Below are 16836 nucleotides of genomic sequence, written 5' to 3' on the forward strand. Positions count from 1 at the left end.
CCACAACCTCCATGAAAAAATTGTAGCCTTGTCCATAATATATAGGTGACTTTGTGCCTCACAAAGAGCCTACACTACTCTCTTCTTACTAGGAGTAGAGATAATCTTTGAGGGTGACTGTTTGCAGGGGATATTCAAAAGTCAAGGAATGCATACGGAATAATATCCAAATTATCATGTCTTTGCACTCTATACCACATTAATAATATGAGGAGAGCATATGGACACAGTTGGATTCTGAATAGCCATGTTTACTAACTATATATAAAAATATAAAGCCTAGCTACATATATACTCTGCTGCTTTGCCAGTGTTCTGGTGGCTTCTGCAGTACTCACTACACCAGTGGTCTCCAACCTTTTTACGCCCAAGATCGCTTTTTGAATGTAAGGGCAACTCAGGATCTACTCCACCCCACTCACTCCATCCCCCCCTCTTTCCGTAGTTTGCTCTCCCCCACCCTCACTCACTTTCAGCGGCCTGGGGCGGAGGGTTGGGGTTCGGGAGGGGATGCGGGCTCTGGGCTGAGGCTGAGGGGTTTGTAATGTGGGAAGGGTCTCTGGGCTGAGTGTGGGGCAGGGCATTGGGCTACAGGAGGGGATGAGGGGTGCAAGCTCAGGGTGGGAGTTTGGGTGCACGAGGGGGCTCCGGACTGGGGCAGAATGTTGGGTTACAGGAGGGGGTGGGGGTGCTGGCTCTGGGAGGGGGCTCTGGTTTGGGGTGTGGCTCCTGCCAGGCAGCACTTATCTCCGGCAGCTCCCGGTTGGCAGTGCTGCATGGCTGCTGCTAAGGCAAGCTCCCTGCCTACCCCGGCCCCACGCCACTCCCGGAAGGGGCCAACACGCCCCTGCGGTCCCTGGGGAGGGGGCAGGCAGAAGGTGGCTCTGCACGCTGCCACTCTCTGCAAGCACCGCCCCTGCAGCTCCCATTGATCACAGCTCCCCATTCCTGGCCAATGGGAGCTGCAGGGGCGGTGTTTGCAGGCAGGAGCAGCATGCGGAGGGAGACCCCTTCCACGCCCACCCCCGGGGCCACGCTGGCCACTTTTGGGAGGAGCGTGGGGCTGAGTCAGGCAGGGAGTCTTAGCGGCAGCCCTATTGTGCTACCGGAGATCGTGATCAACTGGGACATCCTCTAGGAACGACCAGTCGATGGCGATTGACCGGCTGGTGACCACTGCACTACACAAACCAGTTATTGGCTATGTCCAATCATCTCTCTGTGGCTTGGGTTGTGAAAAGCTTGGAGAGTAGCCTCTTGTTCATTTTTTTGAGGAGCCAGGATTGGTCATTTTCTGCCATATGCTCTAGAAATACCATGGGTGTATATGCTATTTTGTTAATGCATACTTATGCACATAGGAAGCCAGAATTTGGCCATCTAAGTAGGGCTTTAATTTCACTTGTCTGTAGTTGGATTTTCCCATTTTTTCAAAGGGAAGATTGCTAAAAAGTATCTCCCAGATATCAGAAGGCTTGGAGAGGAAATGGGGCTTCTTCAACCAAGAGTCATCTGGGCTGAGATTCTGTTAATGACTGTGGCGTCTAGTGGGAACAGTGTACCTTATTTTCTTTTCCTGCACATTTCAGTATGCTTGAAAATCTGTTCATCATACACTTTGTCTGGTCATTCATCATAAATATCCAGGAACTGGCCCCTTTCATCTACCATGGACTGAATCACAATGAAGTAGAAGGCCCAGATCCTGGCCTGTGTCCAAGCTGTGCTCTGTTATGTGCGTACAAAGGTGGTTTTAAGCCATCTTTATGTCCCATTTCTCCACCGAATTCTGAGTCCATCCTCTCTCCCCAGTGCAAAGTAGATCAGTCTCACACCATAGCCCCTCCACTAGAGAGGTTGGAAATCAGGTGGTTCTAGGACCCTGTACAGTTGACCCATAAAGAGGGAATCATTCACTGACAGTTGAGCAGCCATAATGGGGATGTAGGAGCTGGTGTGTATATGCCTGTGCTATCTTTGGTGAGCAGAGAATGGGGAGGCAAGTGCTATCCCACTATAGTTAAGGGAGACCCACTCACTCAGACACTTCTGTTACCTCTGCGATATTTTCTATAGAAACCACCCCAACCCAATAGGATTTAATTGCCATGCACACCTAGCCCTGAGCTCAAGTCTGCTGAAGTCAGTGGAAGGTTGCCTGTGCTACCTTAATTTGGCCCTCTTGTACATAGGCATTGGGGTACAGTGGTTACATAATCACATTTTTCCACATGATCCCTGCCTCATTTAGAGCACAAGATGGATGTTGCTCACTTAACGAACAGCAATTTGATATTTTGTTTTCTCCCCATTGTTCACCATGTGCCCTAGGCCTTATTTACTGCATACTATTGAAACCCACTATTGAAGACAGAATTATTAATTTACTCATGAGTTTGTCTTGGGTGCTTATCACTATAGTACCCAAGGGCTTCGTCTACATTAATGAAATTAACTTCACAAAACCCATATGAGGTGAGGGGGAGCAGAGGCACAGAGAGATTAAGGTAAAAAGTATTTACTAATTTTGGTTGCCCAATTTTAGACACTTAAGGACTCTGAAAAATGAGGTGCTAGCAATATATAATACTTTATATATTCAAGCACAGCTCTCACTGAATTCAGTTGCAGTTGTGAGGGCTCAGCACTTCTCCAAATAAGATGTCAGGGCTTCAGATTGGGAACCCAGAAAATAAGAAACACATAATTAGTGATTGTCTCTGAAAAGTTTTAAAAAAGCAAACCGCAAAACTAAAATTCCATCATGTGGCATCACACTGACCCATGTGGTTCCTCAGCAGGCATGGAACCTTTAGTTCCACCACACACATCTCTGCCACTTGAGCTAGAGGGAGATAAGACGAACTTTTTGTCAGTAGGTTTCGTGAATATTGTTGACAGCAGAGGAGTCTTGGGTTTCATTCCGGGTTCTGGAAGGGAGTGTGCTCCAATAGGCACAGACGATTCTCTGCCTGTTTCTCCCAATCTTGATCTCTTCCTCTCCATCCCATTGAACCTGTCCTAGTCCCAGTCCTGTCTCTTCCTCATCCCTGCCTCCTTGTCCCAGGCCCATGCTCCTTACCTTTCCAGCCCCAGTCTCCACTCTTGAGGTTTCTCATCCCAGTCCCAGTCTCCCTGCCCAGAGAGTTCTGCTCTTCTCTCAGTTTGCTCTCCATGTCCCAGTCTTCCTCCAGACTTCCAGTGTCTTCCCCTCCCCACATCTATTCCAGGGTGCTTGCCCAGCCAGTCCTAGTTCCACCACTCCCACCCCAACTCCTTGTCCCCAGCAGGGCCATGGACATAGGCACCCAGTTTCTATCTGCTGGAGGGTGCTCCCCCTGGCTCCACGCAGGCCCTGCCCCCACTCCACTCCTTCCCTCAAGGCCCCACCCCTGTCCCACCCCGCCTCTTCCCCGTCCAGTTCTGCCCCCTCCCCTGAGCATGCTGCGCCCTCACTACTCTTTCCGCCCCCACAGTGCCCAGTCCAGGTGCCACAAAACAGCTCATCAGCAGTAGGCGCTGGGAAGGAGGGGGACGCGCTGATCAGCGGGGCCTGCAGGAAGCGCTGGGGGCAGGGGGACATTGGTAGGGGGGCTCCTCCTCGCCCCCCGCCCACCTCCTCAGGAAGCACAGGACCCTCCAAAGCGCGGGGCCCGGGGCAGTTGCCACAGTGTGCCATACCCTAGGGATGGCTCTGGTCCCCAGTTTCCTTGCCCAGTCAATCCCAGTCTCCACCATGCCCAGCTCCTCATCTGATTTGATCTCTCCTCTTCCCCCTCCCACTACCTCCTTGTCCCAGTCTCCTTCTCTGGGGTCCTCATCCAATCTCAGATTCCCCCCATGTTCCCTCCCTGGCTGCTTGTCTCATCCCCTCTACCCAGCCAGTCCCAGTTCCTCCTTCCCTCCCCGCAATTCCTCATCTCATCTCAGTGTTCTCCACTCCCCAGCTAACGGGCTTCCAGTTTTCTTCCTCTGTTCCCTTACTAGCTTCCAGTCACAGCCTCTACTTCCCCCCTAGCTCCCAGTCTCCTTGCCCAAGCATTTCCTGTGCCCCCAGTCCCAGTCTCCTTGCACAACCAGTCCCAGTCTCTCCCTCCAACTCCCTGTCACTGTTTCTCCCCCTCCCCCTCCAGTCTCACCAGTCTTCTTGCTCTAATCTAGTCCTTCCCATCCCTCCTGGCCTGGATTTTCTCCTCCGTGCATTAGAATCAGATAGGTTCCCCCACCATGCTGTCTGGGTGCCAGCAGCAGGGTGATCCAGAGCTGAGGAGAGACTGCCTACTGCTCTCAGTTGCAGTGCCCAACCCCACCCCAGCCTCGAGCAACTAGGAGCAGCTGTTACAAGGAAAGTCTTTCTGAATTCCTGTAGTTCTGAGCTGGAGGATGCTCAATTGCTCTGTGGGGATGGTGCAAGTGCAGTCTGGTCAGCACTAGGAGATGTGAGAGGCTGAGTACGCCCAGGGAGGATGGAATCTTTGGAGATTTTAGCTGTTTATCTTTAGCTAGTCTCTACCGAGCATTTGCAAACTGTAGTTTTTTTAAAGGTTTATAATTTGCCCAAATTCAACTCTATTTTTATAGGGATAACCAAATGTCCATTCCTGACACAAAAGCCACCCTTTGCTGAATTTCAAGTCCCTGCTCCAAAGCAGTAGTTCTCAACCTTTCAGAAAACTGATTTGTCTTACATACCCAAGTTTCACCTCACTTATAAACTACTTACAATATCAGACATAAAAATACAAAAGTGTCACAGCACATTACTACTGAAAAATTGCTTACTTTCTTATTTTTTACCATATAATTATAAAATAAATCACAACTCCCATTTTGAGAATCCCTGATATAGTATATAAAGCAGTATAAACAAGTAATTATCTGTATGAAATTTTAGTTTGTACTGACTTCTTTTCATGTAGCCTGTTGTAAAACTGGGCAAATATCTAGATGAGTTGATGTACCCCCTGGAAGACCTCTGTGTATCCCTGGTTGAGAACCACTGCTCTAAAGCATGGGGGCACCAGAGCATTTCAAAGAAAAGGTAGCCAGACTTTTTCACTGTGGGCAAAACAATTTTTTTCCTCCCTAAATTTAAAATTAATTTGTTTTAAAGTATTTTTAAAGAAATTGTAGTTAGGAAAATGGGCTATTTATCAAAACAATTTATCTTTCTCTAGCCTCATTCTCCAAAATGACACAGCCATTTTGGCTGAAATGGTATAGAAAAAAATCAGCTTCAAAGAGACACTTGACATGGAAAATGTCATTCTGAATGTTTAAAGTTTGGCAAAGTTATAAACAACTGAAAATGGGTCTTATAATTGTAGTTAGGAAAATGAGCTATTTATCCCCGACTGGGAAAACCGAGAAATCTGCTGCTTGCCAGGAGCTAGGATTCACGGTGTGATGGAGAGACTGCTAAGACTCATCAAGCCCTCAGATCGCTACCCCTTCCTGCTTCTCCACGTGGGCTCCAGTGATTCTGCCAAGAATGACCTTGAGCGGATCACTGCACACTAAGTAGCTCTGGGAAGAAGGATAAAGGAGTTTGAGGCGCAAATGGTGTTCTCGTCCATCCTCCCTGTGGAAGGAAAAGGCTCGGGTGGAGACCGTCGAATCGTGGAAGTCAACGAATGGCTACGCAGGTGGTGTCGGAGAGAAGGCTTTGAATTCTTTGACCATGGGATGGTGTTCCAAGAAGAAGGATTGCGAGGCAGAGGCGGGCTCCACTTAACGAAGAGAGGGAAGAGCATCTTCGCAAGCAGGCTGGCTTACCTAGTGAGGAGGGCTTTAAACTAGGTTCACTGGGGGAAGGAGACCAAAGCCCTGAGGTAAGTAGAGAAGTGCGATACCAGGAGGAAGTACGAGAAGGAGAGCGTAAGAGGGGAGGACTCCTGCCTCATACTGAGAAAGCAGGACAATCAGCGAGTTATCTTAAGTGCCTATACACAAATGCAAGAAGCCTGGGAAACAAGCAGGGAGAACTGGAAGTCCTGGCACAGTCAAGGAATTATGATGTGATTGGAATAATAGACTTAGTGGGATAACTCACATGACTGTCATGGATGGATATAAACTATTCAGGAAGGACAGGCAGGGCAGAAAAGGTGGGGTAGTTGCATTGTCTGTAAGAGAGCAGTATGACTGCTCAGAGCTCCAGCATGAAACTGCAGAAAAACCTGAGAGTCTCTGGATTAAGTTTAGAAGTGTGAGCAACAAGGATGATGTCATGGTGGGAGTCTGCTATAGACCACCAGACCAGGGGGATGAGTTGGATGAGGCTTTCTTCAGGCAACTAACAGAAGTTATTAGATCACAGGCCCTGGTTCTCATGGGGGACTTCAGTCACCCCGATATCTGCTGAGAGAGCAATACAGCAGTGCACAGGCATTCCAGGAAGTTTTTGGAAAGTGCAGGGGACAATTTCCTGGTGCAAGTGTTTGAGGAACCAACTAGGGGCAGAGCTCTTCTTGACCTGCTGCTCACAATTAGTAGGGGAGGCAAAAGTGGATGGGAACCTGGGAGGCAGTGACCATGAGATGGTTGAGTTCAGGATCCTGACACAAGGAAGAAAGGAGAGCAGCAGAATACGGACCCTGGACTTCAGAAAAGCAGACTTTGACTCCCTCAGGGAACTGATGGGCAGGATCCCCTGGGAGAATAACATTAGGGGGAAAGGAGTCCAGGAGAGCTGGCTGTATTTTAAAGAATCCTTACTGAGGTTGCAGGGACAAACCATCCTGATGTGTAGAAAGAATAGTAAATATGGCAGGCGACCAGCTTGGCTTAACAGTGAAATCCTTGCTGATCTTAAACACAAAAAAGAAGCTTACAAGAAGTGGAAGATTGGACAAATGGCCAGGGAAGAGTATACAGATATTGCTCAGGTATGCAGGAGTGAAATCAGGAAGGCCAAATCACACTTGGAGTTGCAGCTAGCAAGAGATGTTAAGAATAACAAGAAGGGTTTCTTCAGGTATGTTAGCAACAAGAAGAAAGTCAAGGAAAGTGCGGGTCCCTTACTGAATGAGGGAGGCAACCGAGTGACAGAGGATGTGGAAAAAGCTAAAGTACTCAATGCTTTTTTTGCTTCTGTCTTCACGAACAAAGTCAGCTCCCAGACTACTGCACTGGGCAGCACAGTATGGGGAGGAGGTGACTAGCCCTCTGTGGAGAAAGAAGGGTTCAGGACTATTTAGAAAAGCTGGACGAGCACAAGTCCATGGGGCCAGATGCACTGCATCCGGGGGTGCTAAAGGAGTTGGCAGATGTGATTGCAGAGCCATTGGCCATTATCTTTGAAAACTCACGGCAATTGGGGGAGGTCTGGGATGATTGGAAAAAGGTTAATGTAGTGCCCATCTTTAAAAAAGGGAAGAAGCAGGATCTGGGGAACTACAGGCCAGTCAGCCTCATCTCAGTCCCTGGAAAAATCATGGAGCAGGTCCTCAAGGAATCAATTTTGAAGCACTTCAAGAGAGGAAAGTGATCAGGAACAGTCAGCATAGATTCACCAAGGGCAAGTCATGCCTGACAAACCTAATTACCTTCTGTGATGAGATAACTGGCTCTATGGATGATAAACAAGGAGTAATGGTCTCAAGTTGAAGTGCGGGAGGTTTAGGTTGGATATTAGGAAAAACTTTTTCACTAGGAGGGTGGTGAAGCACTGGAATGGGTTACGTAGGGACGTGGTGGAATCTTCTTCCTTAGAGGTTTTTAAGGCCTGTCTTGGCAAAGCCCTGGCTGGGATGATTTAGTTGGGGATTGGTTCTACTTTGAGCAGGGGGTTGGACTAGATGACCTCCTGAATTCCCTTCCAATCCTGATATTCTATGATTCTATTATCACTTTTTGAAGTTCTTCCAACTTTTGTTTTCTATAATAGCAAAATCCCAAATTTGTTTGCCATTGCCTTTGATGATTAGCAATGCCTTTCACTAGTTGGGGGGCACTGATGGAAGTTTTATATATTAATATTTGTTTTCATATGTTTACATGGCTGATGTCGGCTGTTATAAAATATGTGTAAGAGCCTGCATGCTCTTTAATAAAATGCATATTGGGGACATGTATAGTTGAAGCTAATTCCTTACAGGGGTCTTAAGCCCCATATCAGGAAATTGCTCTGAAGACCCTGGCTACCTGGGCCTGAGAGTACCTCTTCATTCTTAAAAAGTGTTGGGAAAACATACAGTAGGAAATTCAATACAAAAAATGTTGGTAAAATATAATTAAGGTTGTAAATATCTAAAAATACCCTTAATATAAGGTTGACATAAAAACAACAACAGTGAAAAGCAGGAACATGTTAAAAGAAAATGTAAAGCAAACAAACCAAAAGCCAAACATTGACGAGTGTGGACATGCACAACTAAGGTGCCCCAAAACTTTAACTCTGTCCCCATCTACTCCCACTGTGTGCCTCTACCACACTGTGTATAGGATCGTTGTTGTACATGCGGAATGAACAGAACTTCAACTTTTGTATGTTTACTCCAAAAATGTTAGTTGCTTGTTTTTCAATTAATATCATTCAGAATTTTGAAGCTATAGAGCACTGAATGGGTACTAATTATTAATTTATTGTTACTAACAATAATTATTGTATTATGTGTTTACTTTATATTTCAGATGCGGAGTGGGTACTTATTATGGAACTATAGGTGGTCCATATCCATTCTTCAGTGCACAACTAAGAGGGAAAACAGCATATGCTCCTCCTGGAAAGAACCTTTACACAAATCCTGGAAAGAAAGGAACTGGATATGGGTAAAACATTCAGTATAATTCCCTGAATAGCATTTCATTAAATGCTGAACTTTGAAGTCACCATTACTAATTTTCTTTACACAGATATCCAAATCTTACCATAGGTAAACAGTATCCACACTCAAGTGAGGTGTATGAAATCGGAAAAATGAATGCAAAGGTAAAACTATTCAGTAACTTTATTTAATCGCTATTTGCAAACAGGATTTTTTTGCAAAAATATTTCCTGTGGTTTTTCTTTTAGCCTAAAGCAACCAGTATTAATTTATTTGCCAAGTGGACTGCAGATAAATTGCCTTTTTTGTTAAATATATCATTCCTTTCCCTCTTAGTCACTCCAGCACAGAGTCCTATTGCTTGGGCTATGCAGTGGGCTAAGGATTTGACCCAAAGTATTGAATTCAGAGAGAGAAAGAGAGACCCAAATTAATTTTTATTTATTTATTTATTTTTATTTGTATTGTGGTAGCTCCTAGGAACCCCAGTCATGGGCTGGGACTCTATTTTATCAGAGGCTGTTCAAAAATAGAGCATATCATCTGTATTTCACTAAATAACTTAGTAAATATGAGAAGGCTGCTATATTTATATTTATATGTATCAATCTCACTAATATTGTATATTTTCATCATATATGGGGAACAATGATAGCTGAAAGAGGGCTTTTTTGCCATAGGAATAAGTATTTTTGAGCTTTATATTTTTACCACAAACTAATATCTTTTTGGAGTTAAATTGAGATTTTGAGGTGAAAAATACAGTAAAAGTTGTTTTATCCAGCATATTGGGGGAATGGGGGTGCCCAGTAAGTGAAAAATGCCAGTTAACTAAGAGGGAGGCAGTTTAGGTGCGGCAGGGAGCTCAGGGCAGCAGGTTGGGGCATGGGAGAGGTTTCAGGGTGCCGGATCCAGGGGGTGCTCACCTCAGGCAGCTCCCTGTCCTGCCTACTCTGAGGCAAAGTTGCGGCAGGCGCCTGCAGGCGCTGCCCCCGCAGCTCCCATTGGCTGTGGTTCCCAGCCAATGGGAGCTGCGGAGCTAGTGCTCAGGGCAGGATGGTGGCAGCATGCAGAGCTGCCTGCCGTACCTCCGCCTAGGAGCAGCCAGGACAGGTCGCTGCTTGTGAGGAGCCGCCCAAGGTGAGCAGCCCCCAGATCTGGCACATTGCACCCCCATCCCCCTCCTGCACCCAAACTCCCTCCCAGAGCCCACGCTCCACACCCCCTCCCGTGCCCCAACCCACTGCCGGCCCCGCGCCAACCAAACTATAAACCGGAATTTCAGTGAAGATCAGAAATGCTAGTTTATAGAGCTTTCCAGTTGGTGAAGAGCCAGATAAAACAGCTTTTACTTTACTTATATTATAAGTTTCAGCATCAAGAATGGGGTTTTGTTTGCTACTAATTCACATTTGGGTTAGAAAGGTTAATTTTTTATTAGTTTGAATGACCCAAATTGCAAATTTTTTTGGTAGTCTGGGCCCAAGTTGCAAAGTTCAGATCCAGAACTGAACCCTGTGAAGTCTGAGTGTGTTTAGATTTAGGGTTTGTGTGGGGCTCATCTCTGATTAGAAACATGTAACATAATACAAGTCCAACCACAAATAGGGGAGGAGCTATCCAGAATGACTAAGGGCTTGTCTACACTACCGCTTAAGTCAATGTAACTTACATCATTCAGGGCATGAAAAAACCACCCCCCTCAGTGACATAAGTTACATCGACTTAAAGCGGTGTCTATACTGGTCTATGTTGAAGGGAGACACTCTCCTGCCGACATAGCTTCCACCTCTCATTGAGGTGGAGTAATTACATCGATGGGGGAGTGCTGTCCTGTTGATGAAGCACGTCTTCACTAGATGCGCTGATACAGCACAGTAGTGAAGACAAGACCTAAGTTTCACACTGTCACCACACTGGCCTCCACACAAGTTCTCTGTTCAGCTCTTCAAATAGAACACAAAAGAGAAATATCAGGGACTGAATGGAGTTAGAGAATGAAGTATCCTTTTGGTCTTAGAGGTGGTTGGTCTCTACAAGTCAACCCGTAGCCGGTCATTGTGGTGAAGCTGGAGGATAAATAAAGGACCTAATTCTCCTGGGTTGTCAATCTGGCACATCATGCAAGCTCTAAATTTAAATTAAAAAAAGGTGTACCACCAATTGTATAACTCCCCAAATCCTGTCTTCTCCTTATGCAGTAGAAGCACATTGTTTTGGTGGCCACAGGTACCTCTGTCCTCTGAAGGAGGGCAACATTTGTTTCTTATTCATTAAGCAGTGAAAATTTGCTCCCCATCATTAGCATGAATTAGCAAGGTTGTACTGTATTTGTAATGTTAAAGTCCATACATGTACCATGTGTCCTTTAGTTAATTTGAGATCTTAAAGAGTTTTTTAATTTACTTATTTTAAGAAGTCCTTAAATTCTTCTTTTAGTGTGTCATAGTTTCCTAGCATTTGTTGTTCTCAATGGATTGTTTCGTTATGCATTATGTTGTGCCAAAGGTATATGTAGAAGCCAGGATTAACATTGGCAGAGGAAATTACATTAAATACATTGCTAAAAGTAAGTTTTTTTTTCAAGATTGAATTTAAATCTCTTTTTATTTTTTTCTATTCAGAATAATCTGAGATAAAAATGCCCAAGGTAATACCTTTAAAACTACTTATTTTACAGAAGGTGCATGAAGACCATTTGCGTTTGGTTAAAGGAGGGCCTTTCAAGTTAAATCTCTATCCTCGGGAATATTTTGACATAAATCCATATCTTGATGATAAACCTTTGGCACCAGCTAAGAAACCAATCCCAGAAAAGCCAGTTGCACACCCCTTTAAACCAAGTTCTCCTGCTAAAAAGGTGAGTCTGCTCTTTTTAAGTACTGTAGCAAAAAGTGAAAATCAAAATATTTGGTGGTGTTCTTGTAGAAAGTTTAAATCATATTGTATAGAAGACAAAAATCGTAGAAGAGTAGGATTGGAAGAGACCTCAGTAGGTCATCTAGTCTATTCCCCTTCACTCAAGACAGGACTACGTAATAAATAGACCAGAGGGTCTCAAACTGTGGTCCGCAGACCACCTGTGAACTGCGAACTCCATTCAGGTGGTCCGCGATAGTTCCCTCTAAGGTGCGCGCCTGGGAAGAAGAACTTAAGTGCCTGCTACAGGAGTCTTGGAAGGAAACCCAGGGTAGAGGTTGGGATTGGGTTCCCCTATGGACAGCCAATGAAAATCCTGGTGAAGCCCCTGGACAAGGCTTGTAAGGCCCAGTGGGCCTAGAGTTGTACTGTTATTGGACTGAACTCTGACTTACCCCTGAAAGTGGGAGGCTAAAAAGTGACCTGGCTGGAGGTATAAGTCACCAGACTAAGGAGGGCACTAGCAGATCTGAATGGTGGGGTCAGTAAGGTTAGAGAGAGGAAAACCCTGACAGTGCTGCACCAAGCCACAAGGTGGTTCACTGGCTGGTGAGTCACTTTGTCATATAACCCATGTTCTAAATAACTTGAAAAAGGCTTATCTTTAAAATCAGCACAGAGCAATTGTTAAAATTTAGTTAATCAAATTTATATGTAAAGTTGCCCGTTTTCGACCAGAGCAGCTAGTCAGAGTTCGAGGCCCTGGGGATGTTCCAGTTGGAAGTATAAATTGATGGAGTCTGGTATTTTCCTTGATACACTCTTGTTTATTTACAAGGAATGAACAAAATCCTGTGTCTCTGAACGCAGAAAGAATCAAGAACAAAAGGAACAGTTTCTTTGCTTACAGCCCCCAAGCCAACCCCAGACCCAAAGCTCACTCTCTAGCTTGTTCTAGAGTCATGCTGTGCTTATAGGCTCCTGCTTGGTTTTCTTGCCTTTCCCTTTCTCTATGTTCTTGTCTGTCCTTAATTTCTATGTGCTCGCTCCTCACACACACCCTCTACTCAAACAATACTCAGCCAAAAGCTCCTGGGCAGGTTCAAACATGCCTTTTGTCTTGGGTGGGGGTTTATGATTACAGTTATGTTAACTGAAGGGTGAGTTCACACCTATCAATCTGAATGAGGTTTTAACTCACTGTTAACAAGGTTTCACCCAGTTCATAACAGTAGGAATAAAATAAGATAACTCCTCCACCTAGCACTCGTCTGAAGGACTCAGAACTGTGCAGCGCCCCCAAATCTGAGAACACCAGGATGCAGGTGGTACCACCCCTTCCTCACCCTTCTCATTGCTGTTCTAGTGGGAGGGCTGGTAGAGACTAGCCAGTGTTGCAACTACAACCATATTGTCTAGTGCTCTGGGCATGGTTAGGCAACATGTTGATATTAATGCTTGAATCCTGCCATATGGTATCACTATTGGTACCACCATTGGAGCTGTACTGATGGGAACCAGTGGTGATCTTTATCGGTTCTGTTTTTGCCACAATAAAACCCTACATTTTAATTTTTTTTCACAATCCCCTTTATATTTTTAAAATTCTTTCCTCATAATCCAGGATATATAGAAAAGAATTTGTCCAATCAAGTATTCACCGATGTAATTATGTAAATTTTCTTAACAGTTTCCTGTTGACTTTAAATATGTGGTATGTGGTTTTCTGATATGTACATAATATGATGTGATTTGCCATGCCGTGTTCTGGGTTACCTTTGTATGGAAAAATACAGTTAAAGCAATTATACTGTAAATTAGCACTTTGAAACTTTCCTTTTCTTTTCCAGGCAGGAGGCATGAAAGCAGGAACATTCGATTCTTATCCTTCGCATTCTGCTGAGCCCTATGTGGTTAAATATTCTAAGCCCATCACAACTAATAAAGAAGGACGGATTTTTCATCCTCCCCCTGGATCAAAAAGCAGGCCTTCTACAAGTATAATGGCTTTAAATGTCACAAGGTAAGCACTTTACATTTACTTTGATATTTCATATTTATAGTTTATAAAATAGTAAGAATTTTTTAAATAAATTAAAAAGTAAATAAAAGTCAGTAGTGTTTCTTTCCCCTGTGAACAATTAGTTAATGACAAAAGGATAAGACACATATAGACGAAATAATTTTCAGAATTTGTTCCTCCTCTTTTGTATATTCTGGTTAATTTAAAATGAAATTATGTACGTGTTGACCTTAAGAAGCTGTATGATATGATATCATTGACCTGCTCTGTTCTGATTCTGATATCCTCTGCCCTTGCTACAATGTACAGAGAACCAGGAACATATCTTTATTAAAAATAAAACAGACTTTTTTGTTTCTATTGTATATGTGAAATAAAATTGGCTCCCTCTGGTGGCCAACATAAAACCTGTAATAATGGCTAATCAAAGCCAGTACAGCCTGGAGCATGGTATTTAAATTGGGACTCTGATAGTTGCTAATTTCTGAGTGCTTTACTTTGCAACATTAACATTCTTTTAGTATAGGTTTATATACAGTCCATTTCTTAAAGTTCTTGTGTTATGTTGTTTATATTTAGAATATATTTGGTCTCAGTCCTCATTTGTCAAAACTCAAGAATTCACAGTAAATAAACAATTAGATTGTTTTCTTTAGTTTCTCGTAGCAAAACATTTTCAAGAGCAGACACCTAATATTTGCATACAGATCAATTAACTACACATGCAACTATGATTTTTGCACGCACACCTGTGTAGTGCGAAACATTGTAGGGGAACTCCAGATTAGCTGCACACTCTTGAAAATTTGACACATAGGAATGTGTTTCACATTTGTGATTTAGATTTTTTTTTAATCTTCACGTTGAAAGTATATAATATTCTTCCCCATCATGTCCGCCACCAAATGCTCTTCTAATTGCCCTCCTTTTCCCACGATGCCCAGATGCTGGAGGTGAGCAGCCCTGTTGCGTTGCAGAGCCAGTTCTAAGTTTTTATTTATACCGATAAGGCTAAACCAGAATGTTTGATGCTCCACATATACCTTTATTAATTATTAAAACTAAGGCCTATCTACACACAAATGTTGTACTGTTTTAAAGTGGTACACATCCTTTTCCTAGTGTGGATGCAGTTATACTAGATAAAGGTGCTCTATACCAGTATATCTTAATCCCCCTTCCATAAGGTAAGATGTTATAAGGCACCTTTGTACTAGTATAACTGTGTCCACACTAGAGGTTCTACCAATATAACTATTTCAGTAAAAAGTTACACCCCTGTTTGAAATAGTTATTCTGGAACAAAAAACGTATTTAGACTAGGCCTTAAACTTTAAAGATGGGTAACTGGTAGTAAAGTGCCATTGACTGCTGCCAGATGCAGTCAGGATGGGCTTGTTGAAAATAATAGACAGAACTATTAAATCTGACATAAGCACAAGGGAGAGAAATGGAATATAGTATTTCAAACTATCTCCCATGTATTCCATCCTAAAGAAATCTAAAGAACGCAGTTTAATTTATTTTCTCATACTATTACTTCTCTTGAGTTTTGGGAGATAACGGTGATACCAAACTTATTCTATGAAAATCATAGCTCATAAACATTAAGAAATGCAATGAGCAATGTTTTGTCACAATATTCGCTTTCACATTGCTTTACAAGTCTTTGTTTTTTCCCTGAAAAGCTAATGCTCTGATATTTAGACCATGATCCTACAATTGAATTTGCTAGCATGGATTCCTGCATTCGTGCAGAGCCCTGTTGAAATCAGTGGGACTTTCCAGAGGTGCAGGGATCCATGCTTATGGATCCTGCTGCAGGACTGGAGGCACAGTTTGTTTTGTTTTAGCAAAAGTTGTCTTTAGATCTAATATACTTGTGATTGGCACATCTAATGGAAGCTTTGTTTCACTTCAATTTCAGATCGCTAAATGTAATGAACTACAAGACTACACACTTGATATATTAGCTTTGAATAGTGGGATAAAGAATACACTTCTTGGACTTTGTAAACTGTAACAATTCAATGATTAAAGGGCATTTGAAGTAAATAAAACTTTTGTGGAAGATAGAATTCAGTCAAATGAGGCAAACCCAGATTTTAATTGTATCCTATTTGAGACTATAGTTTATAAATACATAAATTATGTACAAATTATATTTGTTTAAAGTGTGAAATTAAACTATATTGATACAAATTTTATAGTTTACTTGTGTCGTTGGAGAGATTTATATATCGAACATACACACCTAAAAAAGTATTTTAGATTTTAAGTTTTTATATAAATGTTATGATGGTGGCATCAATAAACAGCAATTACCTCTTCTGAGATGATCAATATTTGTTAACCAGAGATAATATATTGTGCAAAGTAAAGGTATGGTTTCCCTTTAGAAACAATAAAGATTGATGTTCATCTTAACCAAGCCAAAACGCATTACTGTATTTGGATTGTCTTCTTCAAAAGAATATGCCTTGTGTTAAGATGGCCTTCTCAAAATAGACACCATCTCCCATTGTTTACAAAACGGACTGAGGCCATAACCTGTCAAAGCAAACATGGCCACCACCTCCATTCAGCTGCACTTCACAGTGCTCCTCTCTCTGCCTCTTGACAGCATAAAATGCTGTAATCTTTCTTAAGGGCAGTTTGGCTTCACTTCCATGAAGAGGAAAAAACTGAAAAAATCTATTGTGTCTTAAAAAATCAGTTTCTTATAACCTGAGACCACAAACACGAACTTTAACCCCCTCTTCACATAGCTCAGCGGTTTGAGCATTGGCCTGCTAAACCCAGGGCTGTGAGTTCAATCCTTGAGGGGGCCATTTAGCGATCTGGGCCAAAAATTGGGGATTGGTCCTGCTTTGAGCCAGGGGTTGGACTAGATGACCTCCTGAGGTCCCTTCTAACCCTGATATTCTATGATTCTATGAATTGGTATAAGGTCCAATGCAGTATAGCTTGAGCCATGTCAGTCCCAGGCTATAAGAGAGGCAAAGCGAGTGATATAATATTTTTTATTGGACCAACTTCTGCTGGTGAGAGAGACACGCTTTCGAACACACAGAAAGCTTGTCTCTCTCACCAACAGAAGTTGGTCTAATAAAATATTATTTCCTCACCCACCTTGTCTCTATAAGCTCTGAGGTATTCAGGACAGTTTGTTAGTGTATCAAAGCT

At 43.2% G+C, this 16836-nt stretch overlaps 1 protein-coding gene across 2 annotated transcripts in view; it reads left to right on the forward strand.

The window, feature by feature from the left end:
- CFAP96 (cilia and flagella associated protein 96) overlaps positions 1-16003 on the forward strand; it is a 20962-nt gene extending 4959 nt beyond the window's left edge. For both annotated transcript variants that reach the window (XM_077815558.1, XM_077815559.1), the window contains 5 exons: positions 8635-8772; positions 8857-8932; positions 11449-11628; positions 13478-13650; positions 15578-16003. In XM_077815558.1, coding sequence (XP_077671684.1) covers positions 8635-8772; positions 8857-8932; positions 11449-11628; positions 13478-13650; positions 15578-15623 — 613 coding nt within the window. In that variant the 3' untranslated portion in view covers positions 15624-16003. The remainder of the gene's footprint in view (positions 1-8634; positions 8773-8856; positions 8933-11448; positions 11629-13477; positions 13651-15577) is intronic.
- Positions 16004-16836: the final 833 nt, after the last annotated feature.

Source organism: Eretmochelys imbricata, chromosome 4, assembly GCF_965152235.1.
Source record: "Eretmochelys imbricata isolate rEreImb1 chromosome 4, rEreImb1.hap1, whole genome shotgun sequence".
NCBI lineage: Eukaryota > Metazoa > Chordata > Testudines > Cheloniidae > Eretmochelys > Eretmochelys imbricata.